Source organism: Cyprinodon tularosa, unplaced genomic scaffold (genome assembly GCF_016077235.1).
Source record: "Cyprinodon tularosa strain WSP-4 unplaced genomic scaffold, ASM1607723v1 ctg248, whole genome shotgun sequence".
Classification (NCBI taxonomy): Eukaryota; Metazoa; Chordata; class Actinopteri; order Cyprinodontiformes; family Cyprinodontidae; genus Cyprinodon; species Cyprinodon tularosa.
The window spans coordinates 88,232-114,414 of record NW_024038921.1 but is presented as its reverse complement, the minus strand read 5'-3'; the positions used below and the strand labels follow the sequence as shown (position 1 = coordinate 114,414).

The 26,183-nt window shown below is 38.7% G+C and overlaps 1 protein-coding gene across 35 annotated transcripts; it reads right to left on the bottom strand.

Annotated features, from left to right (window-relative positions):
- Positions 1–1,634: 1,634 nt before the first annotated feature.
- Positions 1,635–25,649, bottom strand: znf740a (zinc finger protein 740a). Of its 35 annotated transcripts, none has more exons than XM_038288032.1 (21): positions 25,438–25,644; positions 23,341–23,503; positions 22,946–23,128; positions 22,395–22,541; positions 21,226–21,346; positions 20,899–20,982; positions 18,843–18,926; positions 15,594–15,677; positions 15,146–15,229; positions 13,818–13,901; positions 13,421–13,504; positions 12,793–12,876; positions 10,916–10,999; positions 10,477–10,560; positions 9,002–9,085; positions 8,549–8,632; positions 5,341–5,424; positions 4,844–4,927; positions 4,040–4,123; positions 3,493–3,611; positions 1,635–2,237 (listed from the first exon to the last, which is right to left on the bottom strand). In XM_038288032.1, exons 2-21 carry the CDS (start codon positions 23,383–23,385, stop codon positions 2,064–2,066), a joined length of 1,965 nt encoding a protein of 654 aa, XP_038143960.1. In that variant the 5' UTR covers positions 23,386–23,503; positions 25,438–25,644; the 3' UTR covers positions 1,635–2,063. The 35 variants fall into 35 exon arrangements, with proteins under 35 accessions (XP_038143960.1, XP_038143962.1, XP_038143961.1 ...); XM_038288034.1 differs by having other exon boundaries at positions 22,425–22,541; positions 25,438–25,643; XM_038288033.1 differs by lacking the exon at positions 25,438–25,644 and adding an exon at positions 25,125–25,349.
- Positions 25,650–26,183: the final 534 nt, after the last annotated feature.

The following is a 26,183-nucleotide window of genomic DNA, read 5'->3' as shown; positions in this document are numbered from 1 at the left end:
ACACAAAATCAAACAAGATTTGACATGGAAGGATTTTGTGTTTCAACAACGTAAATGATAATTCTTAAAACCAAGAAAGACAAACAGGTATCGACAACGTGCTGTATTGCCCTTTTAAAAATAATAAAAATCTGTGCACACACCAGTGGAGTCCCTCCACAGGCCAGGAATAGTGTTTCCAAAGCAAATAACTGCAATTCTCAAACTTGGCCCCTATTCTTTTTTCTGAACCATTCTATCTTAATCAAGTCACCTGAAGTGAACGCCTCACTAGCTGCTTATCTTCGAAAGCTTTTCTAAAAACATCCCAATTTCCTCATAACTCTGCCACGTACAATGAAGCAAATAAAGACGCCACTTCCACATTTGGTTAACGGCTTCAGTAGCACATAATCCAGGAGAAAATGGTTGCCTCTACGCAACCTTTCTCTGTCCAGCACTGACGGCCGGCGTGGTTTCAGCAAGCAGCGGATTGTCTGCTTTAAGATATGTAAAAGAAACCGTGTCGCAGAGGCAGATATTACTACAATAACTCGTGTATTTTTGGGTACTTTAAAAAGAAGACACCACTCGTTGGAATCCATTTAACACTGCTGACCTCTCATACTGACCGTCGGGCTCCCAGTGCCTTTAGAACCGCTTGCGGTTAAAAAAATAAAATAAAATGAACAGTAAAAATTATGACCTAAAATATCCATGTTCATCAGTTGAGTTGTGAAGCCATCGACATTTGAGAATTTTAAGTTTAGCAATTATTAAACACAAAGAAAAGGCTGGTAAATGCATCTGTGGTGCAGCCTTAAAAACACAGCAGAAAAATAAAAGGCAATAAAACAAAAAAAACATTAAAGAAACCTACTAAGGCCACATCATTTTGTATACTGCTGCTAAATCTCACAATGTGATGAGCTGTACAAACAGTGAGACTCCAACAGGCCAATCTGCACCCAGTTTCCACCCAGACTCAGGAAGTGACGTTTTTTCTGACAGCACTGGAGATCTCATATATATATATATATATATATATATATATATATATATATATATATATATATATATATATATATATATATATATATATATATATATACACACATACACACACCCACACTCACACGGGTGAATGGACGGCAACGGTAGAAGAAGTACTGTTGCACTGCAGTCTGAAACACAGAAACCGACCTGTTTACAAACATGGATTTAACCTTTGTGTTCTCTTTAGACATCAGGAATTCACTGTAACAGCAACAACCGTTATTGTATTAACCTCCATTACTACTCTTATATTGGCCCATTTTAAGCATAAAAAAAGAACACTCAAGTCAAATCTAGAATAATACACTTTCTTAATTATTTACACTGATTAAAACTGGACCCTCCCTGCTGATCGGGTCAATAGAATTTAGTGCATCTAAACACTAAAGTACCAGACGATGCTTTCAGTGACAGCTCATGATGAGCAGCACCGTCTTGGTAAACTGTAGTCCCAAACGACACGGCCGAGGATTCGACACATTCGACCCGGAGGGAAAGTTCAGTTTTACAGATTAAACCTGAGTGACAATTCTTTTGAGTCAAAATGGGCCATTTAAGAGAGAAAAAACACTACAAATTTGCGGCAACATTTTGTCCCATTTTTTTTTTGCAGTTTTTTTTTTTTTTTTGCAAATACAACAGGACAAACAATATCCAGTTCCCGTCCCAAGCTGTACCACCGAATGCAGTTTTTTTTTCTTTTCGGTAATAGAAACCTCCTTTTTTCCCTTGGGAACAAAAATGTACAAAAACCAGGACCATGGACCACTGTTCGTCACACAAAAAAAGTGTCATTGAAAATAAGAATCGGGGTGGGGGGAAAAAAAAAAAAAGACACAGTGAAACATAAGTAAAAAAATAAATCAGGAAAAAAAACAACGGCCCCACTGTCAATAGTAATCCCAGGACTGGAGCTGAAGGAGCAGTCTGCGCTAGAATGTGGTGCCACTCTGCACAGAGGAGAAGGGAGGAAACCCTGCGGCTTGTCCCATCTCTGCTGGAGTTCTGGATCCCGGGAAGGCGTAATGTCAGACCGCCAGCCGTCCTGGAGGTGGGTGCAGGGGGCTCCAGGTAGGGGGTGCAGGGGGCGGTTCCTGTGGATATGGACGCGGTTCGCAGCACGGCTGGTTCTCTACTTTGGCTACGCTGCGACCCTGGCACAACCGCCGATGTCGCAGCAGCCGGTCTGTGCGTGAAAAATTCTTTAGGAAAGAGGAAAAGAGTCTTGTTAGATCTAGAGGAAGATGGATGGATGCCACCTCAGAGGAAACCATCTTCAACTAGCACACAGCACGCAAGGCTTTGCACAAATATCACACAAGCTTAAAGGTGGGGTATATGATCCTGGATAAACGGTTCCTGCCAGCTACATTTTTGAAAATACACACCTTCAGCCCACCCCACGAAACCACGCCTCCAAATTACATGAACGCGCCTGCTGTCAGTCGAGAATGTTCGGATGTTCCCGAGAACGAGAACGAAACAGGCCGAGACCTCGCGTATCTTACAAAATGTTTATAAGCATGGATTGGACAGGAATGCAGCGTCAAGGAGGATAATACTTTATAGTGCCATGATAGCAATCAATATTTCAGACGGAGCTAGTAAGCTAGAGAAACATGCTGGGACATTGCATGTAGTCGACATCTTTGACTTTCTCACTAATGTGGTAAATAAGAAGTAACCAAGTATTATCTCAACATATAAGAAAACATAACGTTGTCTTACCTATCGAGTAGAAACAAGGCCACCTTAGCATCCGTCTGTAGTCCCCTGTCTTCTTTCAGTTGACGCCAACGTTGGAAAGCTGTACCGATTACCACTCTCGTCCTGTTTCGTTCTTCTGTTGCTTTTATCCTAGCTGTTGCTTTTTCAAGCACAGTTTTGCCTTTTCTTTTCGAACCCGTTGTTGTCGTCTTTTCTGCCATAGTCAATATTCTCTCTGGCTGTGTGAGATAAATCTGTGGAGTTGGGCTTGATAGCTAGGTAGCTAGCTCTCTAGTAGCATTTGAAGTTCACGGTAGGGTGGAGTTACCTGAAATGACTCCTGCGCCGGCACTTGGGGGGGGGGGGGGGGGGGGGGGGGGGGGTCACGAGTCTGTGAACGCGCAGGGGGGAGGGGTGGGGAGAGCTCAGAGCTGACGGTTGATGGGCGTGCCAGCAACCAGTAGAAGTAGGGATGATAGTTACTTCTATTGGTTAGCGTTTTCCTCTGACTACGCCCTCTACACTGGACTAAAAGATTTCGTTTTTTTTTCCAAACATTCTATCTCAGTTGGCGCAATGGGCTCGTGAGGAGGTTTTCAATCAGTATGGTAAAAACATGCTCCAGAAAACATCACATACCCCACCTTTAATTAAGTCTAAGCTAAAAGGTAACTTTTATGTTTATAAATCAAAAAACACTGTTGGCGTGTTGGTCTGTTTTAGATTTCTTCCTAGTTCAGTTCCACCCACCTGCTGGCACCTTTCGCACTGATAAGGCTTTTCCCCGCTGTGAACACGCTTGTGTCGCTCAAGGTGGTAGCGCTGAATAAACCTCATATCACACATGTCACATGCAAATGGCTTCTCTCCTAAAAGAGCACACAAATACAAAGTCAATGCATCAGTTTTAGAGTCTTGAGTCAATTCAAATGGCACAGCGTTGTTTTAATCTTTCTTTAGAGAATAACTGTCCAATATAATAACATTAACTGTACATTAATAATAACAATAATGCTCAGTTTGGGTAGATTAACTCCCCTATACAATTTACTTGGAGCTTTTAAATAATGATCTCTTCAAAAAAGCCTCGTCATCAACTCATTATGTGTAGATCAGAGTGGAATTTCTCAATTTCATAGCCCAGATCTAAAGCAACGCAGAAGCCCCACAAATGGGGGTGAGTTTCTTTTAGGCTGGTTCAACATCCCATCAAATGACTAAACAGTCCAAACTCGAGTTTGTTGTTCATGCACCGTGGCTTTCTGAGTTAACAGGGGTGCGGCAGAGGAACGCATACCCGTATGAGTGAGGCTGTGTCTCTCCAGGTGGTTACGCTGAATAAACCTCATGTCACACATGGAACAAGCAAACGGCTTCACCCCTACACACACAGAGCAATATATTAGCCCTACCACCCAACAAGTGCAAGAAACACAGGCTTTTAAGCTCAAACTAGCCCTACAAAGTGAATTCATCCTACACAGGAATGTAATGTACATTTTGTTGTCTGGATATGAGCATTCATGCACCCAAGTTAGATTGTAACAGAGCTACAGTACTGTGCAACAGTCTCAGGCCGATCTTCCATTGATACTCTGCTAAAATATGGAGAATATGAACTAAAAAATATATAGAAGTGAACAAACTATATATCAGGAAACAGCACTCTGAATACATTTTTAAATGTTCCACATTTTGTTGCGTTAGAACTGCAACTAGCATTTTATTTGATCGGGAATTTACGTAACTGATTAGCTAAAAAAAAGCACTTATTTCTAGCATTTTAACATCTGAAAAGCGGTTTTTGAGTCTTTCTACAGATTCCAATCAGGATATAGGTCTGAACTTTGATTGAAACAACTCAATTACAGCTACAACATTAGGTTTATGTTAGTGTTGTGCTGAAAGCCCTGATCTAGACTCTTTTAGATCTTGTGACAGACTTTTATTTAGATTTATTCAGCTTATTCAATTGTTTCCAGCTTTTTTTTTTGTTGCAACCCCACATTATGATGCTGCCATCTTCTCAAGATGACCAACCTTTAAAAACTTTTGCACAGTACCGTAAACAATTCAGGAGGTCAGGAGCACTGAGGCGTACCCGTATGAGTGAGGCTGTGTCTCGCCAGGTGGTAACGCTGAACAAACCTCATGTCACAAATGGTACAAGCAAAAGGTTTCACACCTAAACGCAGAGCATCAAGATGTTAATCTCAGGGGGGGTTGCACTTCACGTCTTACAATCCATCAATCTGAAAAGTACTCTAAATTGCATTTGCAATTGATGGGTTGCTAACCACTTCTCAGTTGTTAAGAAATTCCAAATTTGTCTAAAAAAAAATATAAGGGTACTTTCAAATTTGTTTAAGAGATTGAGGTATTGTGCTTTGTTGTCAAATTATGTATCCACTTCTAAACACATCTCATGAGCTGATGATATATTCAACCCTAGACTTATATCACATGTTACTTAAAAAAAACAAAAAAACAAAAAAAAACCTCCTTTAAACAGAAAATTCATACACTAGGCTGAGTCAAACTTCATAAAGTATAAACAAGTAGAATTTGGTGACATGGGTAAGGTAGGCGGACGCATACCCATATGAGTGAGGCTGTGTCTCGCCAGGTGGTAGCGTTGAAAAAACCTCTTGTCACACATGGTGCAAGCATAAGGTTTCACACCTAAACGCAAAGTAGCATTATTACTCTTATAACACTTAAGCTATCATTTCCATTCTTTAACAAAAATGTCATGCAACACAAAATAGATATGTTTCAAACGTTAACTTTAGTGTGCTGTTTGAAGCTGTCAATGAAAAACAAAACAACTGTGCAAAGTGTACCTACTTTAAAAGAGCTCATGTTTGTCAGCTGTGATGCACTAGGATCAGTTTTAAACTTCCCGACAGAAGTAAATATTCTCTTTAATCTACCTACAAAATGCTAAAAGATATCCAATAGATACAGCAATCAACTACGCACAATTTGTCTAAATAATTCAACGGCCCACATGTAATTACAATGGAGAACCTAAAAGCTGAAATGGGGGTTTTAAAAGTACAGGCCTATGGTCTAGTTCTTATCTCATTGAATAGATTATAGCCCCATTTACACCACTTTTTGAAACCGTGCACAGTAACCGAGATAACTGTTGAGTGTAAATGGCACGCAAAACTGAACCGGACCGTGCCAGACACAACCGAACAGCGCCAACATGGTACTAGTTCCTGAGTAGGGCTCGGCGCGATTCAGTTCAGGCTTGGTTTTCAGATAACAAAGAGTGCATGAGCAGACCGCGCCATCGCCTAATTACAATCAGCTTCCAGTGGTTGCCGATAATGCACATCAGCAAGTTGCTTGCCAACCGCAACAAAACAGAGCAAGAAGAACTGTAAACATCAATCCACATCTTCTCAACAATAAATTTTTTTTAAAATAGCTTCAAAAGAGCTAGGTGCGACCTGGGGTGACACCGAGACTGAGGCTGTTATTGCAATTTGGGCGAAGGACGCTATCCAGGCGATGTTGGACAGAACAAAACATAATCACAAGGTTTTCCTACTAGAGAGCAGTAGTACCGTAGATCGTCACTAGGAGGCGAGCAAGCATGCTAGCGTGATGTGTAAATGGTCGTAAGGAACCGAACTTGGATTAGTTAACCGTGCTTGGCACGGATGGGTTTTCAGAGGGTAGTGTAAACGGGGCTAAGAAGTCAGAAACTAACTGGAGCATATTTCATAGAGGCAAAGTTACTTTTTGTTGTATTATCTAAAAATGTATAAATGGCCTGTATGACTGGTAGGGATGGGCAATATAGTGCTGTTTACTGTACCAGATGATAAAAATCAGTTGACTGAACAATCTGATTATGTTTAAGATTCAAATGGTTTGCAGGATCCTTTTATTTTTTTTAACTATTTTATCCACCAGTGGTTCTATTTATGGATGGCCCATATCGCCCTGTCTATTAAATATCAATATCAAAATGTTTCCCCCCCTATATAGTAAATCAAAAATCATTAGAAGATTAGTTTTTGGTTTTTTTTGGAAAGGTTACACCTCTTAAAAGCCAATTCCAGCTTTGCTTTGAGAACAATCCATATAATTAGCTATTTGAAAAAAATAGCTAAACATGTATGTTAAGGGTGGGCTTTTATTAACTATTAGCCTGTTTAGTATTAGTACCTATATGACACCGCTTGTGAATTCCCTCAATACCTCAATTCTGACCTCTTAATTATACTGCCAACATTTTATTTCGGACATCAGGACAAAAGCCTTCCTGTTTTCCCGCTTAGTTCTTGCTCTCTCACAGACTGAAACGGACCAAAGACATGGATCAAAATTCAATTCAATTATACATTTTTAATCCCCGAAGGGCAATTAAGCAAGGTTAGAAAACAAAATATGACTTTAAACTTTGTACTACATCTTTAAACCTTATCTGGCTTCATTTTAATTTCCTACTGACACTGAAAATAGCTCATATTGAGTCTTCCACTGTTACTAGTTTCAGAGATTGTCATCGTCAGAGCTGGTGGTGTTTAAGTGTCACAGAACAGCATGAGATTGGATACTTAGAATGTCTGACTGGTGGATCGGGGCAGATTGAGGTTAGGAATGTCTTATTCTGGGTGTCTCTTTAAGAATCATGATAAGAAATTACACCCTATGTTTAGGTAAAAGATTTTTGGGCAGAGTTTCTATCTGTGTTTATTTTTTCTTACTTGTGTGAAAACTGACATCTATTACTTTAGTAAACTCTAATACAGATTTTTAAGCCAACTTAATAACTCTTCTACACTCAACAGAAAAAAACATGTTTCCTCAATCAATTTTCAGACAATCTTGTGACATGAAAGGTAGTTGTATGAATCTGATCATAGAAAGCCATATAGATTTTATAGTTTCAAATTAGGCAAATCAATGCAATAAAATCTTGAATAATTTGATAATGTCAAGTCACCAATGATCAGTTCCATAATAACTACCGTAATTTTCGGACTATAAACCGCACCTGAATATAAGCCGCAGAAGCTAAATTGCATGATTTGTACATATACAAGCCGTACCGGACTATAAGCCGCAGGTTTTTTATGTTTAATTACCATATGGTTCGTGCAGAGAGAGGATTGTCGGGAAAGAGACAGTTCTTCCTGCTGGCGTCTCCAACGTCTCAACATTGACTCGCTGATTCCAAGATTACGTTCTATTTCCTTTGTTTACTGCCAAATTGATTGCCTTTAACTTAAAAGCTGCATCATATGCATTTCAACGTTCGATTTCCATAATGAGGGTGTCACACAAACAGTCTTGCGCTCGCAATGTACGTCTTTCTTGGAGTCTGCTTCTGGAGGACATCCGCATTCCCACGCATGTGGCTACTTGTGTGTTGAAGCAAATGTGACGTATACATGGTGGATGGCAAAATCCATAGATTTAGGTACCGTATTACCCTAGTGGCCGTTAGCTGTAAAAGTCCATAGATAAGCCGCATTGTTTTATAGGCCGCGAGGTCGAAAAATGGGGAAAAAGTCACGGCTTATAGTCCGAAAATTACGGTATAAAACTCAGGTTTGAAGGTAACTGTGTATTTAAATTCCATGGTTTACTGCAGTTAAGTCAACTAGCATACTTGATAATAGGTCAGTTTCAATTTCATCTTTGCAAAAAGTACCCCCAAAAATATTGTTCAGACGTCCATATCACCCATCCCTAGAATCTAACACTTCTGATCCTGATTTGTTGGACACCACGTCACATTTTTCTTTCTATCGTGAGGGGGGGGGGGTGGACTGAGGCGTACCAGTATGAGTGAGGCTGTGTCTTGCCAGGTGGTAACGCTGGAAGAACCTCATGTCACACATGGTACAAGCAAAAGGTTTCACACCTAAACGCAGAGCATTCAAGTATTACATACACATCTGTGTGGGTTTGTGTTCACAATCCATCAATAAGCAAAACACTTTAAACAGATCATCGAAATTGATGGGTTGTTAACCACAAGAATTAGCAGATTTGGAGGAGTCCTCGATTTTACCAAAGAATAAATCAAACTATGTGAACCAATTCAAATCCACTATTTAACACATCACATGAGCTGATGATGCTGCAGTCCTGTAGCCTGACATCATGTTAACATTCCTAGACAGGTTAGATCTAAATGTCCTCCTCAGTCTGAGAGATTACAGCTTAATACCAAATAAAAAAAAAACACAGTTTGATTTTTGTGACTTGGGTAAGGTAGGCGGACGCATACCCATATGAGTGAGGCTGTGTCTCGCCAGGTGGTAGCGTTGAAAAAACCTCTTGTCACACATGGTGCAAGCATAAGGTTTCACACCTAAATGCAAAGTAGCATTATTATATCACTTTGCCTCATTTTCACGTCTTTAAATTTATGATAAAAATATATACGTTATTGGTTATTAACCACACAAAATGCCTTAACGTTTCATAGAATGAAAAAAGTTAAACACTGAACTACATTTATACCGCTTGTGCTTACTAAGACTTTTAATATCATTAGGCCTCTGTGAACTTTATAATTACAGGGTTCCAAAAATGTTCCCTATATAACAAAAAAGCTCTCTTTAGAGACTTCTCAGTCCTTTTTGCTCACTGGAAAATATTAAATACTACAACTATATCTCTAGACATTTACGATACATTTTTACAGAAGGTAGGCTTAAATATTAAACTTGAAAACACGACAGCAAAAGGAATGACAAGAAAATAATTACAAAAGGAAAACAAAATAAGAAAAGACAAAAGGAAGGAATGGGGATATCATGAAAGGAAGGAAGATATACCAATGGTGAGAAGGGAGTCAGCGCACAAGAGGTGAGTGAAAGTTTGGTCAGGAGGCCACTGAGAGACTGAGGGATCTTTTTAGAAGCAGACTGGAGAATCTTCCAAAGCTCTCATGGTAATGACATCACAGCCTGACTGAATGCATCACGGACTACATGACCTTCTCTATGGGAAGCAATGTGCCTACATGACGGCTACGGTTCTTAAAAAAAAAAAAAAAAAAAAAAACATCGGGTGACCCCCGAGCTGAAAGTCCGGGGACAAAGAGGAGCAGCGGAGAGTTCAGCAGGAGCTCCAATGAAGGATCAGCGTGGCAATGGGAGAAAGAGGGGGAGGAGCAGCTGGCGCAGAAAAAATATCAAGGATGTGTGGAGAGGTCACAAGAATTTCTCCGGCTTTGGGCGGAGGACCAGCAGTGATGCACACGGTGACACCAAGTCAAAGGATGAGTGAAACAGGTTTTTCACCAAGTCTGACTCACACTGGTCTCCTCCTTGCCTTCACCTCTTAACAGGTGATTTTCTCCATTGTGAGATCAATAAAGTTCTATTCTATGCATACAATAATAGCTAGAGGAAGAGAAGTAACAACAAAAAATAGAATAGAAAAAGGAAACATAGAAGACAAACAAGGGGGGAGGACAAAGAAATGGAGGTTATGGACAAGAATGGAGAGAAGGAAACAAGAGAAAGGAGGGAACAAATGGGATAAGTATGGATGACTGAAATTATAGATTATATTCTGAATATTTTATTCTTTTCTCCATGCTTTGCAGAGCTAGAAAGTAAAAATAGCAAATTCCAGACTTTGTAGGAACCCTGTAATTAACCCTTTCCTGACATGATTAAGCAGGGGCGTGAAGTGAATAAAAAAAAAAAAGCGTACAGTCTAAAATCTGACCGACGGTGGAGAGACCCATACCCGTATGAGTGAGGCTGTGTCTCGCCAGGTGGTAACGTTGAAAAAACTTCATGTCACACATGGTGCAAGCATAAGGTTTCACACCTAAACGCAGAGCATCAACAAAAATTATTTTCCTGTCTCTGCAACAAAGAAAAAAAAACCCTAAGCCTGAAATTCCTGTTAGACAAAAACAAAGGGCCAATATGGGCTAAAATATTAACTGTGGTTAATAACCAATGTCATATTGTTAATGTAACTAACAAAGTGTACAACATTATTGTTTGAAATGACTAAGTGAGGTGTTCCTATATCCATTCTTACAACACCAGAGCTGTGTGTATAACCTAATGGAAATAAAGCCCTCTGAAACAGTGAATGAATGCAGATATAACTACATAAATAAGGCATACAACAGCATCCTAATCTTGTGACAGGTTTAGGATTGGCAGAGGCATACCCATATGAGTGAGGCTGTGTCTCGCCAGGTGGTAGCGCTGAAAAAACCTCTTGTCACACATGGTGCAAGCGTACGGCTTCACCCCTATGCACAAAAAGTATGAGCTTTAGCATTTTATAAAACTCAACTGCCAAAAATGATCAGTGATAAACTTTACTAATTGCTTTAGTAAAGTTTTGGCTGCACTTATCAGCGCTTGATTGGAAATTTCCAGCTTCACAAACTTGCTATTAAATTGAAAAAAATAAAGAAAATTGTCCATTTTGCTGTTCCCGCACGTAATGTAGTAGTAATTGAGGTATTGTATAATATGAAAGACCTTCTGTTCAGATGGCCAGATCAGCTTGTTTCAAACTAAAAGAGGTTGGGAGGGGGGTATAGAAGACAAAACGAGCAACTGGGGCCTGCATCTCCTGAGGGGTGTCATTCCAACTAGCGCAACATTTTTCATGTAATGCCAAATAAAAGCTTAATCAGATCATGTTTTTGTCAAATCCAAAAAGAAGATTTCCTCCTTAGATTTGTTAAAATTAATTACGCTGATAGCAGTAGACAATTTTAGGCAGTTGGCAAACAACTGTTTTCAACATCAGAGCATCTGCTGTGCTTTCAGAAAAAGTCCACCTCATTGCATCACTGCATTGAAAATCTTTGCAAAATCTAAATCAATACAATGTACACAGTAAACAGTTGGTATGCTGTTTTCTAACTATAACTTTGGATGTGAAATGACAAAATGACAAAGTGCAGGTATCCAGCTAATTAGTTGTTGGTTTTTTCCCCTTCTTTCTCAAGGAAACCAAAGTGTAAACATTAATCAAGGTCCGTCCTGAGCGGCGTTCCAATCTGATATAACCAAGCACAGTATTCTGGAATGTGTGTAGCTGTTTAATATGCCGTGCTAAGTTTTGACCTCTTATTCAGCCCTTTATTTACATTGCCATGCTTCACTAAGGGAGGTGATTAAAACACAAAAGTTCTTAAAAACAACTAGAACATCTCTTCAGCACAACTCATTTGGCCCAACTGATCGCCACCATCGAGAAAAGATTCTAAGATAAGATGGATTTTATATTGTTAATAGGGCTGCAACTAACAATTATTTTACAAATCGATTAATCTGTCAATTATTTTCCAATCAATCTATTAATAATTGGATAGCTAAGGTGCCTTAAGGAAGATTTTTGCTAAATTAAACCAGGTGAAACTAAAACTTTTCCACTTAAGGAGTTCAGAGTAGAGCATACTGACAAAAACGTATTTTTATCTTAAATGCAAAATGTTTGGGATCTTTTTTTATCATTTTAAAATACAACTACTTTAGGGGCATTGTTCTGCCAGCTAAAGGCATATTTTACTGTCTTTATACTACACCTAACGAATAATCAATTACTAAATTAGTTGACGACTGTTTCAATAATCGCGTTATCAGAAGTAATCTGAAGAATTGTTTCAACCCTAATTATTAACCTTCAAAAATATGGATTAAGATCTTGGTTAAAGGGGATCTATGTATTATTAAAAAAAAAATGACAATAAAACCCATTTAAAATTTTCAATCAGAACGTTTAATTTTCGCTATAAAACCAAGACATTCCAAGCGGCAATAGTGTAATAGTAGCTAAAAACCACCAATTTCCACTTGTTTTATGGTTGTCATGTCATTTCATAAACAAAGCACGGGGAAAATATTCAAACACAAAATGACGATATGGAAAACAAAAAATGCTCCACAGCTAATCAGCAACTGCCAGCATGGTAACAGCAAGCATTACAAACTCGAGTTTGAAGCAGCCATTCAATCATTAATGCACGCTGCATGCACGACCAAAGCCAGCAAGCGAACAGCTCCAAAGTTGATATAAATGAGGGCGTACCTGTATGAGTGAGGCTGTGTCTCTCCAGCTGGTAACGCTGAATGAATCTCATGTCACACATGGTACAAGCATATGGCTTCACCCCTAAAACACAACAAAATTAGACAAATTCAACTTTAAGACAAAAAAAATAAATTCAATATTTTTAATGGCATGCTTTAATAATAATAATAAGGGTGTTTGAGGCATTACACTAACACAAGCTACAGAGAGCAGTGTGGATAAGCTTTTTTAGTTTAAAGCAATTGGTCTCATTTTGCTGAAGATTTCCTTACAAAGAGAGGGTCAGAAACTTTAGAATTTGACTAAATCTTCATAGTGACTGCCTCGACAACTGCTCTTGATATTCCTTGAGTGTAGTGTAATGTGTCTTTCATTAAAAAGCAATGATCCACGATGTGCATGCAAAGTAGCATTACAGTGTTAAAAGTCAAGGTGACTGACGGAATCACTTCTTCAGTGGACAGTTTTCCAACAAAGCCTAAAATTTCTCTTTAGCAGAGGAAAATGATTTATATAATTGAAGTATGGAGAAGGGATTATATATCATTTTGTATCATCATAAAGTTTGTTTTTTTTCTGTTGGAAATGGGAAAACTTTCACAGTGAAAAAATTTATTGATCATACCAGTATGAGTGAGGGTGTGTCTTGCCAAATGGTAACGCTGGAAGAACCTCATGTCACACATGGAGCAAGCGTATGGCTTCACCCCTATATGCATACAGTACCAGAATTTAGAAAAAAAAAAAAACAATCTAATCAAATGTTGGCAAATAAGGGTTCACATACACCAATTACTACTTTTTTATTACAAAAGCTGATTAACTAATCAAGTGTGTCAAAACTAAAAAGCAGCTGGCAAATAAGACAATATATGATAGCTAAATATCTAGAACAAAACCAGCTAAACAACAACAAATAAAAACTAGATTAGTTCTCACATACAGATGAGCCCTATTATCAACAGCAAATGTCTTTAACTCCTACTAGTACGAACAAGAAAGAGGGTAAGTAAAACTTCTACCCGTGTGAGTGAGAGTGTGTCTTGCCAGGTGGTATCTCTGGAAAAATCTCATGTCACACATGGAGCAAGCATATGGCTTCACCCCTGAACACACAAAGCAAAGGGTTCTTGAGTGAAAAAAAAAAATGAAAATCAAACAAAAAGAGCTCACGGGACACACATCAGCTGCTCCTCATTAAATTATCACTGAACAATGCTTTTTACTTTTAGTAACTTTGATTCAAATACTGAAACTCTGGGGATTCATTACACACAAATCTCTCAAGTGTTTTAATCAGATTATTATGGTTTACAGCTAATGAAAACCTATATTTAAAAAAGTATTGATCTCATATCATGGCCTCAATGCAATCAGGGGGCAACACCTGTCCAGCAGACAGTCGTTGACACAGGAGGATAAGCCAAAAAAAGAAGACTTTTTATTTAAGCATTGTAATGGAAAGTTAAGTGGAAAGAAAAACGATGCAGCCATGAGAGAATTGGGAAACCACGTCCACTCAGCACAAGGCTCAGGTGAACTAAAGATATGGGCTGGCAACGTCACAATCCTTGTTTTTAAAGTCACTCCTTCACCACATACCACATCCGAAAGGGACCAACCTGGGCTAAGGAGGATAAGGACTAGACTGCAACTAGATAGAGCAATTAAAGATAAATAAAAAATGGTATGTACTTAGAAGTTCAAGAGTCTGGAATAAATCAAATAAGTTTGGGAAATCAAAATGAACCCTAACCAAATGTGACTGCATAAACTGTGTTGTTATACTCTTTAGTAGGGAGGATTTCTGTATTTAAAGCCATTTTTTATGAAAAACTGCCTTTTAGATTTTCATTAGCTTTTAACCATAATTATCAAATATAAGAGATAAACCTAGAAAATAGGGCTATGTGTGGAAAAAATATTGAATCTCAAATTAGTTTGTTTAAATAAAATTCTGTTTTTCATTATTAGAATATTCTTGTAATAATTTACTGAGATGCACCTGTATATTATGTATCCAGACATGCCAAGAGGGAACAGATCTGACACAAACTATACATCCAACAAATATTTTCTAATCCGTCGACATTCATTAAACAGAGACAATAATTGAAATATATTCTTAAAACTAAAGTGTTCATAGGGAGAAAGTATTTTTAATCCAGTCAGGAAGACTTTACAGCATTAACTGGTGTGTTTAGCTGCTAAACATGCTGGCTTTAATGGTTTAAACAGAAACTCTGATTTACTTCTTCAATATAGGAACAGTGAGGCACCTCTAAGTCACACACGACTAAGAAATTTGGGTATTTGGGCACTGTTGAAGAGAAGGAGGGTGAAACCATACCCGTGTGAGTGAGGCTGTGTCGTGCCAAGTGGTGGCGTTGGAAAAATCTCATATCACACAATGAGCAAGCGTATGGCTTCACCCCTACACATACAAAAGTATGTAAATAATCACTGAACAAAAAAAAAAAGTTTTGGCATTTGATCACTCCCTGCTCTTTAGTTAAACATTTGCACAACTGCATCGCCCTTTTTCTAGTGCCTAGCTATATTGTCAGGGTTTTACTCATAAAAAAAAACATAGAAGATATAACAATTAGGCAGAACACATGCTAATTAGGTAAACATATTGTTACATTTAGAGAAAATAATGAAAAGTTTGAATTTTCCTAATCTGTTACATGTCTGGATACATCTCCATGCATCTGGAAAAGCCTGTCCTTTTAGCTTTTTCACAACAGATAAATCTTTGCTTCAGGTGGGAACATCTAGAGTGAGCAGACGCATACCGGTATGAGTGAGGGTGTGTCTCGCCAGATGGTAACGTTGGAAGAACCTCATGTCGCACATGGAGCAAGCGTACGGCTTCACCCCTACATACACAGATTATCAAGAAATTAGCTACGACGTCACTTTGGGATAAGAGGGAGTTCCTACCAACTAAATAGGCTTGATCCAGTAGGCTTTCATTTCAGAATTTAGGTTAATTAGAATGGTGTTTGGCAAATTATGAGCAATATAGATATTATAAACTTTCAAATTAAATGGAGTACATCACAAAACAGAAGGGTTATTAAGCTACATTGCCATGATTGCCATGCTACCCTTAATTAGAAACATTTCTCACGCTTAATCTGGGAGGGTAACATTTGGTTCAAACATGAATTGGAAGCTCATTAATATTACAACTGTTGCAAAATTTAAATTATGATTTCCAAAGAACAATGTAGAGACGCCCTCCTTGGATTTGAACTTTGACCCTGGAAAAAAAAGGAGCTCCTTTTACTGTATGTGTCTACAGAGTGGACCCACTGGACCGAAATCTGCTCAAAAGCAAAAAGCTTCTCGCACAGGTAAGTGTCATCCCGTCGTCAGCTGTCCTCCTCAGGACCTTAGGTCCTTTTTATTGAAAGCCTTTCAACACTTAAGAAACTTTAGCTAAAGGGGAATATGTATTACCGTATTTTCACGACCATAAGGCGCACCGTACTAAAAGGTGCAGTCTCAGTTATGTGTCCCATTTCTGTATTTAACACACACATAAGGCGCACCGGACTATAGGGCGCATTTTTTATATACAGGTACTTGTCCTCTACTACCTTTAAATAGCTCTACTGCGTATTTTAAAAATACAGCGGGCCCAAAACTGAGTATGACTGTGCTTTATTCATGTATTTATTACAAATTAATCAAACCTGCTTGCTGGCCATGAGACAGACACATCGCAGATGACACAGCGCTGTGATTACTCCTAAATTAACTTAAAATCCTGAAACCTGCCGACGGAATATGTTCGCTTTTATTGCCGGTATCCTGGTGCCTGCACTGTAAATTATTTAGATGAAAAACACCTGCCAGCCGCCGTGTGAGGCTGCTGTTGAAGGGATTTACTGTCGGTGTACCGCTGGTATGTGGGGGTCTGAGCGTCTCCGACAGAAATAGATAATCTGGATGAACTGACTGCAATTAAGTTTTCAGGTGGCCTTTCTCACTTAAAAACATATTAAAACTACTTTATTCCCACTGATCACAGCAAATATAGCTGCAAGATTTAGATTATTTAGATGAAAAAACACCTGCCAGCCACCGCGGTGAAGAGGAGGAGACCCGGCCCAGAGGCTGCTGTTGAATTAAGTTTTCAGGTAGAAAAATAGAGCGGGAGCAAAACTGAGTATGATTGTGCTTTATTCATGTATTTATTACAAAGTATTAATCAAACCCATCAAAGTCATCATCCTCTGTTTCTGAATTAAACAGCTGCGCTAAATCAGACATGAAATTTCCCATTCTTCGCTGTCAGTCACTTTCCGTGCAGCGCGGCTCCTCAGAAATAATGCCGGCTTTTGCGAAAGCTTGAACAACAGAGCCAGCAGACACTTTAGTCCAAGCATCTACAATCCATCCGCAAATGGTGGCGTAATCTGCCCGGCGCTGCCTTCCACTTATCCTGAAACTGTGGTCTCCGTCTGTCATCCATCGCTCCCACGCCGCTCGCAGCCTTACTTTGAACGGCCGCTTCACACCGATGTCGAGCGGTTGAAGTTCCTTTGTCAGACCCCCCGGGATAACGGCGAGCACAGCGTTCATTTGATTCATCTTTTTTTTTCACATCGGCTGTGAGATGGGCACGCAGCGATGGTGATGCGTGGAAAAAAGCACCTGGTCTCCTCACATACACCTGCCTTTCATCATCTCCCCAGCCCGTTTCATTTGCGTTAATATCATATGTCATCAGAGCGCTGTGTCTGTCTCGCTGTCAGCTCCCAGATCAGCTTCTCTGATTGGTTGATGCAGCGCGTCCAGCAGCAAAACTTCAATTTTTCCATCTCGAGCAGCAGCAGCGCGTTGGCGGCGCGCTCCCGACGCGCTGCACCTGCAGCTCAAAACGCGCTGCAGGACCTTTTGCTGCACCTATACGCGCACCAACCATTGACTTTGCATGTAAACTCGCTGCTTCTGCTGCACCTGCTGGGTCCGGTTCACACCGATGTCCAGCGGTTGAACAGCGAGCACAGGGTTAATTTGTTTCCCCATGTTTTTCACATCAGCTGTGAGATGGGCACGCATGGAGTTACATATTAACAGCGATGGTGATGAGTGGAAAAAAACACCTGGTCTCCTTACATTCAGCCACTCTTTCATCATCTCCTCAATGAGGTGGTCTCAAAAGTCGCAGTTACAACACACATAAGGCGCACCGCACCATAGGGCGCACCGCACATTTTGAGGGAAAAAAAAGACGTTTAAGTGCGCCTTATAGTCGTGAAAATACGGTATATGTAGGTGTGTTTTCTGCTAAAATTTATTTTTAAAAAAGCATTAATATGAAAACGGACTCAGTCATGACGTTAGTTGGTGGGACAGTGTTAGGTTGTGCATATTTTTGGAAGTTAGTGGAATGTCTTTCAGAGTCAAAACGGCCACCAAGGTGGATTTCTTAAAACACAGATTAACAAACAGGATTCTACTCTATTAATGCGATTGAACTCCTAGCCAGATGAAACATTTTCTCAAAGTCAAAAATAAAATAAAATCTAGCGTAATGTTAAAAGTGTGTTTACGTAATATTGGGGTTAATTTCATTCGGTTCTGAACTTGTTTTGAGGCTGATAGTTCCAACTACTGTTAATTTCTTTCCAAATTTACATCTACAAATGTTCAGTGTGTAAGAAAGAACATCTAAAAATACAAAGCTGAAAATGAAGACAGAAATATGTAAGCCTTCACCTACTAAAACCAGAACAACTGCAACTCTAAGGTGCCCAAAAGCTGGTTTTCAAGCTGATCTTTTAAGCCTTAGTAACAAGAGGTCAGACCCTTGTTACTAAGGGCTTCCTTGTTTATTTGTTTTTATTTATTTTTTTTATACCTCAAATCAATTCCTACAGCCTGCCTGTTGCTTTCAGCCTGTGTGTTTATCTCTGTTTTTTTGTTTGATAGAAGTCAGACTTGCCTATAACACAAAAAGAAATCCACTGACTTTAGAGTCTACCCAATCACGCTAAACAAAAACCTGGGTACGGTAAAAAAACGCATACCCGTATGAGTGAGCCTGTGTCTCTCCAGGTGGTAACGCTGAAAAAACCTCATGTCACACATGGAGCAAGCAAACGGCTTCACCCCTACACACACAGAGCATACATGTATTAGCTAGGCAGTCTGGTAAGTAGGGAATAAATTTAAAAGAAATGAAAAAAAAAGCAAGAAAACGTGTAAAATATATATGCATGAAAAACAGATGCAGTGTTGGCAAAAATAAAAACTTGTAAAAGATGTCATCTAAACCAATGTAGATTAATACTACAGGCCAAAGTTAGTTAAGCATTTATTTTTTTACATAGAGGGTTGACTTACCCAGATGGTCTTTAATGATTATTATATACACATCTCTAAAATAATGTTCTCAATTTTAACTGTACACCAATAAAAATTGAGAGCATTTACTTTGCTCACAATGCAGATGCTGTCAACACAAAATGAAGCATATAAGGGCAATATACTGCATTGCCTGTGCTTTAACAGTTTTACAATCTGTACACTTGGGTCCACAAGTAAAGGTCCATAGTCAAGTCCACTATCAAAAAGTCTTCTCCATAAACTTAATTCACATGTTAAAGCACAGGGGGGGTTAATATGTTGCCATTGAGGCCAAAGCAGAAACAACATACTGGAGAATACATGTGGTCAAATGTGTGAGGTGAGGTGTGGATAGTGCAGAATGCCAAATTGTTTTCTATTGATCTGCTCATATCTTTGAATACAAAAAGGTACAGAGTCATTTAATTTCAGCTCTTCTAGAATTCGACATCAGAATTCTTCATAAACAGAATGGTCTAAATTAAGAAAACGATCATTTTACTTACACAGTTTTAAGAGTATTCCCTACTATCCTCAGTTGTGCTCATTTGAATCTAACAGAGTTCAAAAGAGCTTAAGGTAAAACTAAAAACATTTGTTACATATCGCTATAAAACAAATACTATTTATTAACATTGATCACTGCAGTTATAATGGTGCAATCAAATTCTATTATAACTACAGTAATAAAATAGTTTCTGTAGGAATTTGGGATGTGGGTAAATATTCCATCCATTAGTATTATTGTATTATACTAAAAGGAATCAGCCATCCTTTGATACAATTGGTACACTAATATATACTTAAAAATATACCCAAATGGTGCGTTTAGTATCTCAGCTTTTATGTATGGACTATTTGTTTCCACAATGTGATCCATGAGATCATCAATAAATCCCAGCAATAAAAAAGTGACTGAAAACATATTTTAATACATTTTGCTGCAGAGAAACAATATCAAACAGAACTCCTGCTGTAGCTATCTAGCCTGTTTTATAGTTGATAGATTTTGTTTTATTGTGAAGCCCTAAGTGAATTCACTTACAGACTTATAGCCACAAAGTATCACTATAAATGCTATGTCTATACTGTCCACCCACTTCAAATATTATTGTAGCTTTTCTGCTTTTAAAAAAGTGCAGCTTAAATATGTTACACAGTAGAATCTTTATTGTTGTGTAAATACAATAATAAAATGCAATTGTGCTAAAGGTTTTTAGACCCTGACAACCCAATACCAGCTAATATACTATGAGCTTCTTTTTTTATTTGCAGACCAAATCATAGAATGTTTACAGTTACGTAGAACAATAAGATCTACACTGTAAATGTATTTGTAGAGTCTGAAAAGCAATCAGTTTCTGCTAAAATTTCTTTTCAACAAAAACCTTTAGAAATCATCAAAGTGCCGAAAACAAGGAATACTCATCACATTTCTACTACTCCAGTATATATGAAAAACAAAGTCAGAGCTCCTTAAAAACTCCACAAGAACTTCAGAAACAGAGTTTTTAATAATGGACTCTGGACTACAGGACCACAATGGCTTCAATTTACTGTTTTCTGGTAGTGGGGACGAATAAAAAGTTTGGAATAAATAAGATTTAGTGAAATGGCTTTGTTGAAAATTACAGTCCACAGACAAAAATGAATCGTCAGCATCTGTCCCTTGATTAATGTGAAAGACTACAAGCGTAGTCAGATTTATGTAAAATGGGTACGGCTGAGGACGCATACCCGTGTGAATGAGGCTGTGTCTCTCCAGGTGGTAACGCTGAATAAACCTCATGTCACATACGGCACAAGCATACGGCTTCTCCCCTAAACCGAAGAGCACCAGTTTTAGTTCAAGTGCCCCACAGATACCAGTCAGCTGTGAGGCAAAGCTATTACCAAACAAAGGCTTTTAGCAGGCCACTGGAAAAGCTCAAAGCTAAAGCAAACTTTTAGAGTCCAACTTAAGAGTTTTAAACTTTCTTTCAGAAATCAATTTTAATATGCAACAAAATAAAAGCTTTTCTAGTTTAAAAAAAAAGGTCAAGCTGCAAGAAGAGTTTATCATACCTGTATGAATGAGGATATGTCTCTTAAGGTGATATCCACTTCTAAAAGCTCCGTAACAGTGATCACAAATAAAATTTTTTTGTACTTTGGACGCAGGACCGTTTTCATCTCCACCTGTGCCCTACAGGAAAGAAACAAAAAAGTAAAAAAAGTAAAAGAAAACAAAAATACACAAAACACAGGCTTTAGAGTAATATACAAATATATAATATCTAGTAAACTACGATGAAAACATGCATATGTATTTCTAGAAAATATGAACATCCCAGAAAACTGTTTGCTTTATTTTTCCAAATAAAGTGTTAAGCTCATTAAATAGATTATTTACATGATAACTGATATATTTCACATGCTTATTTATTTTCTACTGAAAACCCAAAGGTTTTCTTCAGAAATTCTGAAGCCATTTAAAAGTTTATCCATGTGAAGCAAACTGCATGCACTCAAAAGGGGGGTCAGTGACCTTCGGCTTATCGGCACAGTTGGGTCTCCCATCTTCCACTGATTCTCTATGGCAGTGGCCTTAAACCCTGATCACCGGGGCCCACTGTATGTATGCTTTAGGTGTTTCCCTTATTGGGTTTCCATTAGCTGTAAGCCCTTATCCAAAGTCCAATGTAAATGCAGTTTTACTGCATGTAACAAATCATTTTCTCTCGTTGAGTAGAATTAATAAAACTGAATATTCTTTTAATTAATGAGTAAGACCTGTAATCTGACCGCTTTAACACAGCATCACCATAAATGCCAAATGTTTTATTTCACATAAAACAGATCAAAAAATAAAGAGGACTTTAGATGTGTAATTTAGATGTTTCTCTTTGCGCAGTTTTAATATTATTCCAAAACTCTCCCACAATCACGTCAAATGCCCTGGAGCCCTCACGTTACTGCTCCCCCAGTCATGCTCACAACTGCAGTCATTGTGCTCCACTTCTCTCCCCTCCCCCCCTTCCTCTCCAGAGAACCTCCACCCACCCCCTCCATATCTTTCCTGTGCTCCTCCCCCCACCCCCACACAAACAAAATGTGCACCCTTGGATGATCCAAGGCAGCCGCGAATCAGCCAATTGAAATAGTGATCACGGTTCATGGACAGGGAGCTAGATTTACAATCATTTAAAAAAAATAAAAAATCCCCAACAATTCCAACAATCCAGGCTACTGACCTTCCCCCCCCTTCCCTCTTGTTCTCTCACTTTACAGGGCGTTACTGATTTCCTGTTCTTTTTTTTCTGCTGCATGTCTTCGTTGGTCCTCATGTCCTTCTCATCCAACAGGCGGGGTGCTTGGAAATCACCTTCCTTCCGGATAAGCTACAGAACACAAGAGAGTGAATTATTTCTCATCTTTTAAATTCTGTATCAACACTTCCAACCAGGTCTTAAAACCAAGCAGCTAACCCTTTTCCCTTTATCATACAGTAAATTTGTAGCAACTACCTACAGAAAAAACTTGATCTATGATTTTTTTTTTTTTTTTCATATTGACCTGCTTTATAAGTAATATAATAATGTAGACCTTCTGGTCAATCTTGTGTTTACATTTGTTAGAAATCAAATTATAAAACAAAAAATAGAAAACTACTTAGAATTACTTTCACTATCAATCTTCTATGAGAATAACCACAGAATATATAAAAGTATGCAGTCTTTACACCATCAATAGGCTAGCTAATAACCCCCCACATCTTGTTGAATTTTCCAATGTGAGATCTAACCAGGGGAGGACAGCTCATTCCAGAAGGGAGGATCATATGGCTCTGGGGAGTACGGTCAGGTCCTTCTCTCTGAGGTGGTGCGTGACCAAGGGGAGCCATCATTTTTTTAGGTGGAGCAGCCATAGTGCTGGCCTGCATCAGGGCCATGCTGGAGAGGACAGCTTCGCAGCCAAGTAGCCCCGCCTGCACAAGGTTGAAACATAAAAATAAAATAAAAAACACACAAAGAGCAACACTTTACAAACTTTATCAAATCATAAAAATAAACTGCAAATTGAAACAATTTCCATCTAAGACAGTAACGTTCATGTAGCGGCGTAAGCCGACAACATCCTGAGTGACACAAGGCAGCAAGTAAAACTATTTGTAACCACTTTGGTGTTGTCAAAACAAACCCATTTCATATGGTCGCGGACTGAGCTGCTGGGCAGATGTGACATTGCTGTGGTATATGTGAGCGCAGGGACAGGGGTGGGGACAAGGTCATCCACAGATCCGTCAGTCAGGATGGTCGGGCTGGTGGGAAGCCACACCCACCTCACTCATCTAGTACTAAAACTGAGGAAGAGGAGGATGTGGATGAAACAGACAGACATATAGTTACGACTGCTTCATTGGCTGCCCTTACGGACACACAGCACAAATCAGGTTAATGTACAAAGATGGTTTTTCTTTAGACAAAAGACTGAGGTAATGAATCTATTCTAACAATAAGCTCATTTCATTTTTAAAAGGCAAAATCTCTGCATAAAATTTCCAGATTATAAAAACAGCTAAAATTAAACAACATATAGATTTCAGTAATGATTGAGAAGAAGGAAATATTACAATAAGAATAAAATGCAAAATTACAAACATTGAAAACAAAAAAGAGAGAAAAAAATCTATTGATCACAAGTAATTTAAAATCAGCAGGGGAAGCCTATGACTGGTAGTTTGATGCTGTTAAAGTAACATTACCCCGTTGAATCTTTTTTTTTCATTACCTTTAGCAGAACACATCGCAATTTCTGTATGACAAAAACCATTTTTAATTTATATTCAGATGAATGGAGTATTGTTTTTGGTGTTTTTTTAATCACACCACCAGATTAATCAATAAATCATGAATGTAAACAAAGGCAGCCACATTTCAGGAATAAACTTTTCAAATTAAAATAAAATAATACCCGTAAATAACTTTGCTTAAGGACAGCTTTATTCCACCGTAACAAACCTATATATTAAGGTTTTACCATAAGTTAATTATGTGCTGTTGCATTGACCCCTGACAGTTTATCATCATCTGCTTGATGTTGTATGACAATAGCTGGAATATTTATTATTTAATCTAGTTTTACTAACATTGTTGTGGCAGCATAAATTGTCCCATAATTTATTCTTTAAATTGAGGTTGTGGCTTGCTTCATCTAAAACTTCCTTTCAAGCCCTTTAATCTAAAATGTATATCAGCAAACACCCTGAAAGTTTTGATAGCACAGCGCTCTGGGTTAAACATCAGACAAAAAAAAGGATAAAAAAATCAGAGCTTTTAAAACATGTTATTGGCTGCTCTGTGGCATTGCTGTGCCTTGATTTATAAACTAATGAAAACACGATTTGTCTAGTTGTTAAGCATCCCATATTGTAATAACCATTAGTTAACACTAATTTACAAAAACAACATTCGAATAAAACGTCCCTTCAATAATAAAAACGACGTGACAATCAGTTTAAAACAGAAACGCGATTTTCATCAAAAACGTCTCTCATAATGCTTTCCAGATGGTTAACCAACATGAACGAGCTAACATAGGTACAAACATAATGAACCGCTTAAGCTAATGCTAGTTTAATAAGTACAGAAAAAGTGATAAGATAACGTTTTGTTTACTGTATTTTTTACTTTTATATATTTATTTTTTAATGCCGAAACCAACTATATGCTGGATTTAGATAAATTTTCAACCCAGACAGTAGTGGCCTTCGTTCTGCCACCGGACCGACCGCTAGTTTGGCTCCCGTTGAAGGCTAGCTTGCTAGCCAGCTAACATCAGTTAGCTAGCTAGAACCAGCTAACACCAGCTAGCCAGCAGCTAGCTACTCGGTGGCGCCCTCGCCCACTCTAATGTTAAAGGCGAGCAGATTCTGAATCAACCATTACACTGGTTTAATACCAGCGTTTAACCAGAAAATATACCTCACAAACAAAATCACTCGATTTGTCCCCTCGTTTGACTACCAGACATGAAAACAAAAGCTCAAGTGGTTCCAGACTCGTCTGGGCTATAAAGACATTCGTGATGGCCGTCGTTAGAAGTGCCTCCCCCTCCCCACCATTGAGCTAGCATTTGTTAGCATCCCAGCCCAGACTAACACTGGCGTTGTAACAACCTATAGCCTCCTTCACTGCCTTTTCCATCTGCACGGTTTGCAACAAGGCAGAAAATTGATCAAAATGCATGACTGATATTACACAAGCACGTAAAAATATATCTATTTCTTCTACGTACCAGCTTTGCTCGCCGACGTCTTCTGTAGCGTCTAGTTTACAAACACAGGAAACGCCACAGGATGTAGCCCACTCCCCCACACAGCAACAGCAGCAAACCCCCCTCAGTCGAAGAGAAAGGGCTCATCTTCCTCTACCCCCCCGAAAAACCAGAGCTGCGATCAAACTGGAAAGGCATAGGAGACTGTTAGTCCATTATCATTCTGATCTGGAGACGCCCACTACCGCGTTAACCTTAATAAATGTTTTTGTTTTGTTTTTTTTTTTTGGGGGGGGGGGGGGGGGGGGGGGACCAAGACGCGCAGAAGAAAAGAAGGGGCGATTCTCAGAGAGCAGACACATGTTGACATATAATGTGGAGTTAGGGTATATTTCTATTAATTTAATTTATGAATAGATAGATAGATAGATATCTATACAAAAAAAGTCTAGATTGATGGTCACTCAATCTTTTTTTTTGCAACAATGCTTCTCTGTGATTAACGTTTGATTGAAAAACCTGACTGTTTCACTTTATACTGTACCCCATATGTAAGAAAATTACCAAAACACATCTTAAAACACATTTTATTCTGCAGTTAGCTCTGGTTATCGCGTGTTGAGTGGGATTTGTAATGCTTGAATACCAAGAATTGCAGAAATGTTTCATGGGGGGGAGGTTGAATCTAATATTGTGGTAAACCTGCTTGTAGAAATCATAAAGACTTAAGTAAACACTTACTCTATACCTATAACTTGGTTTATTGT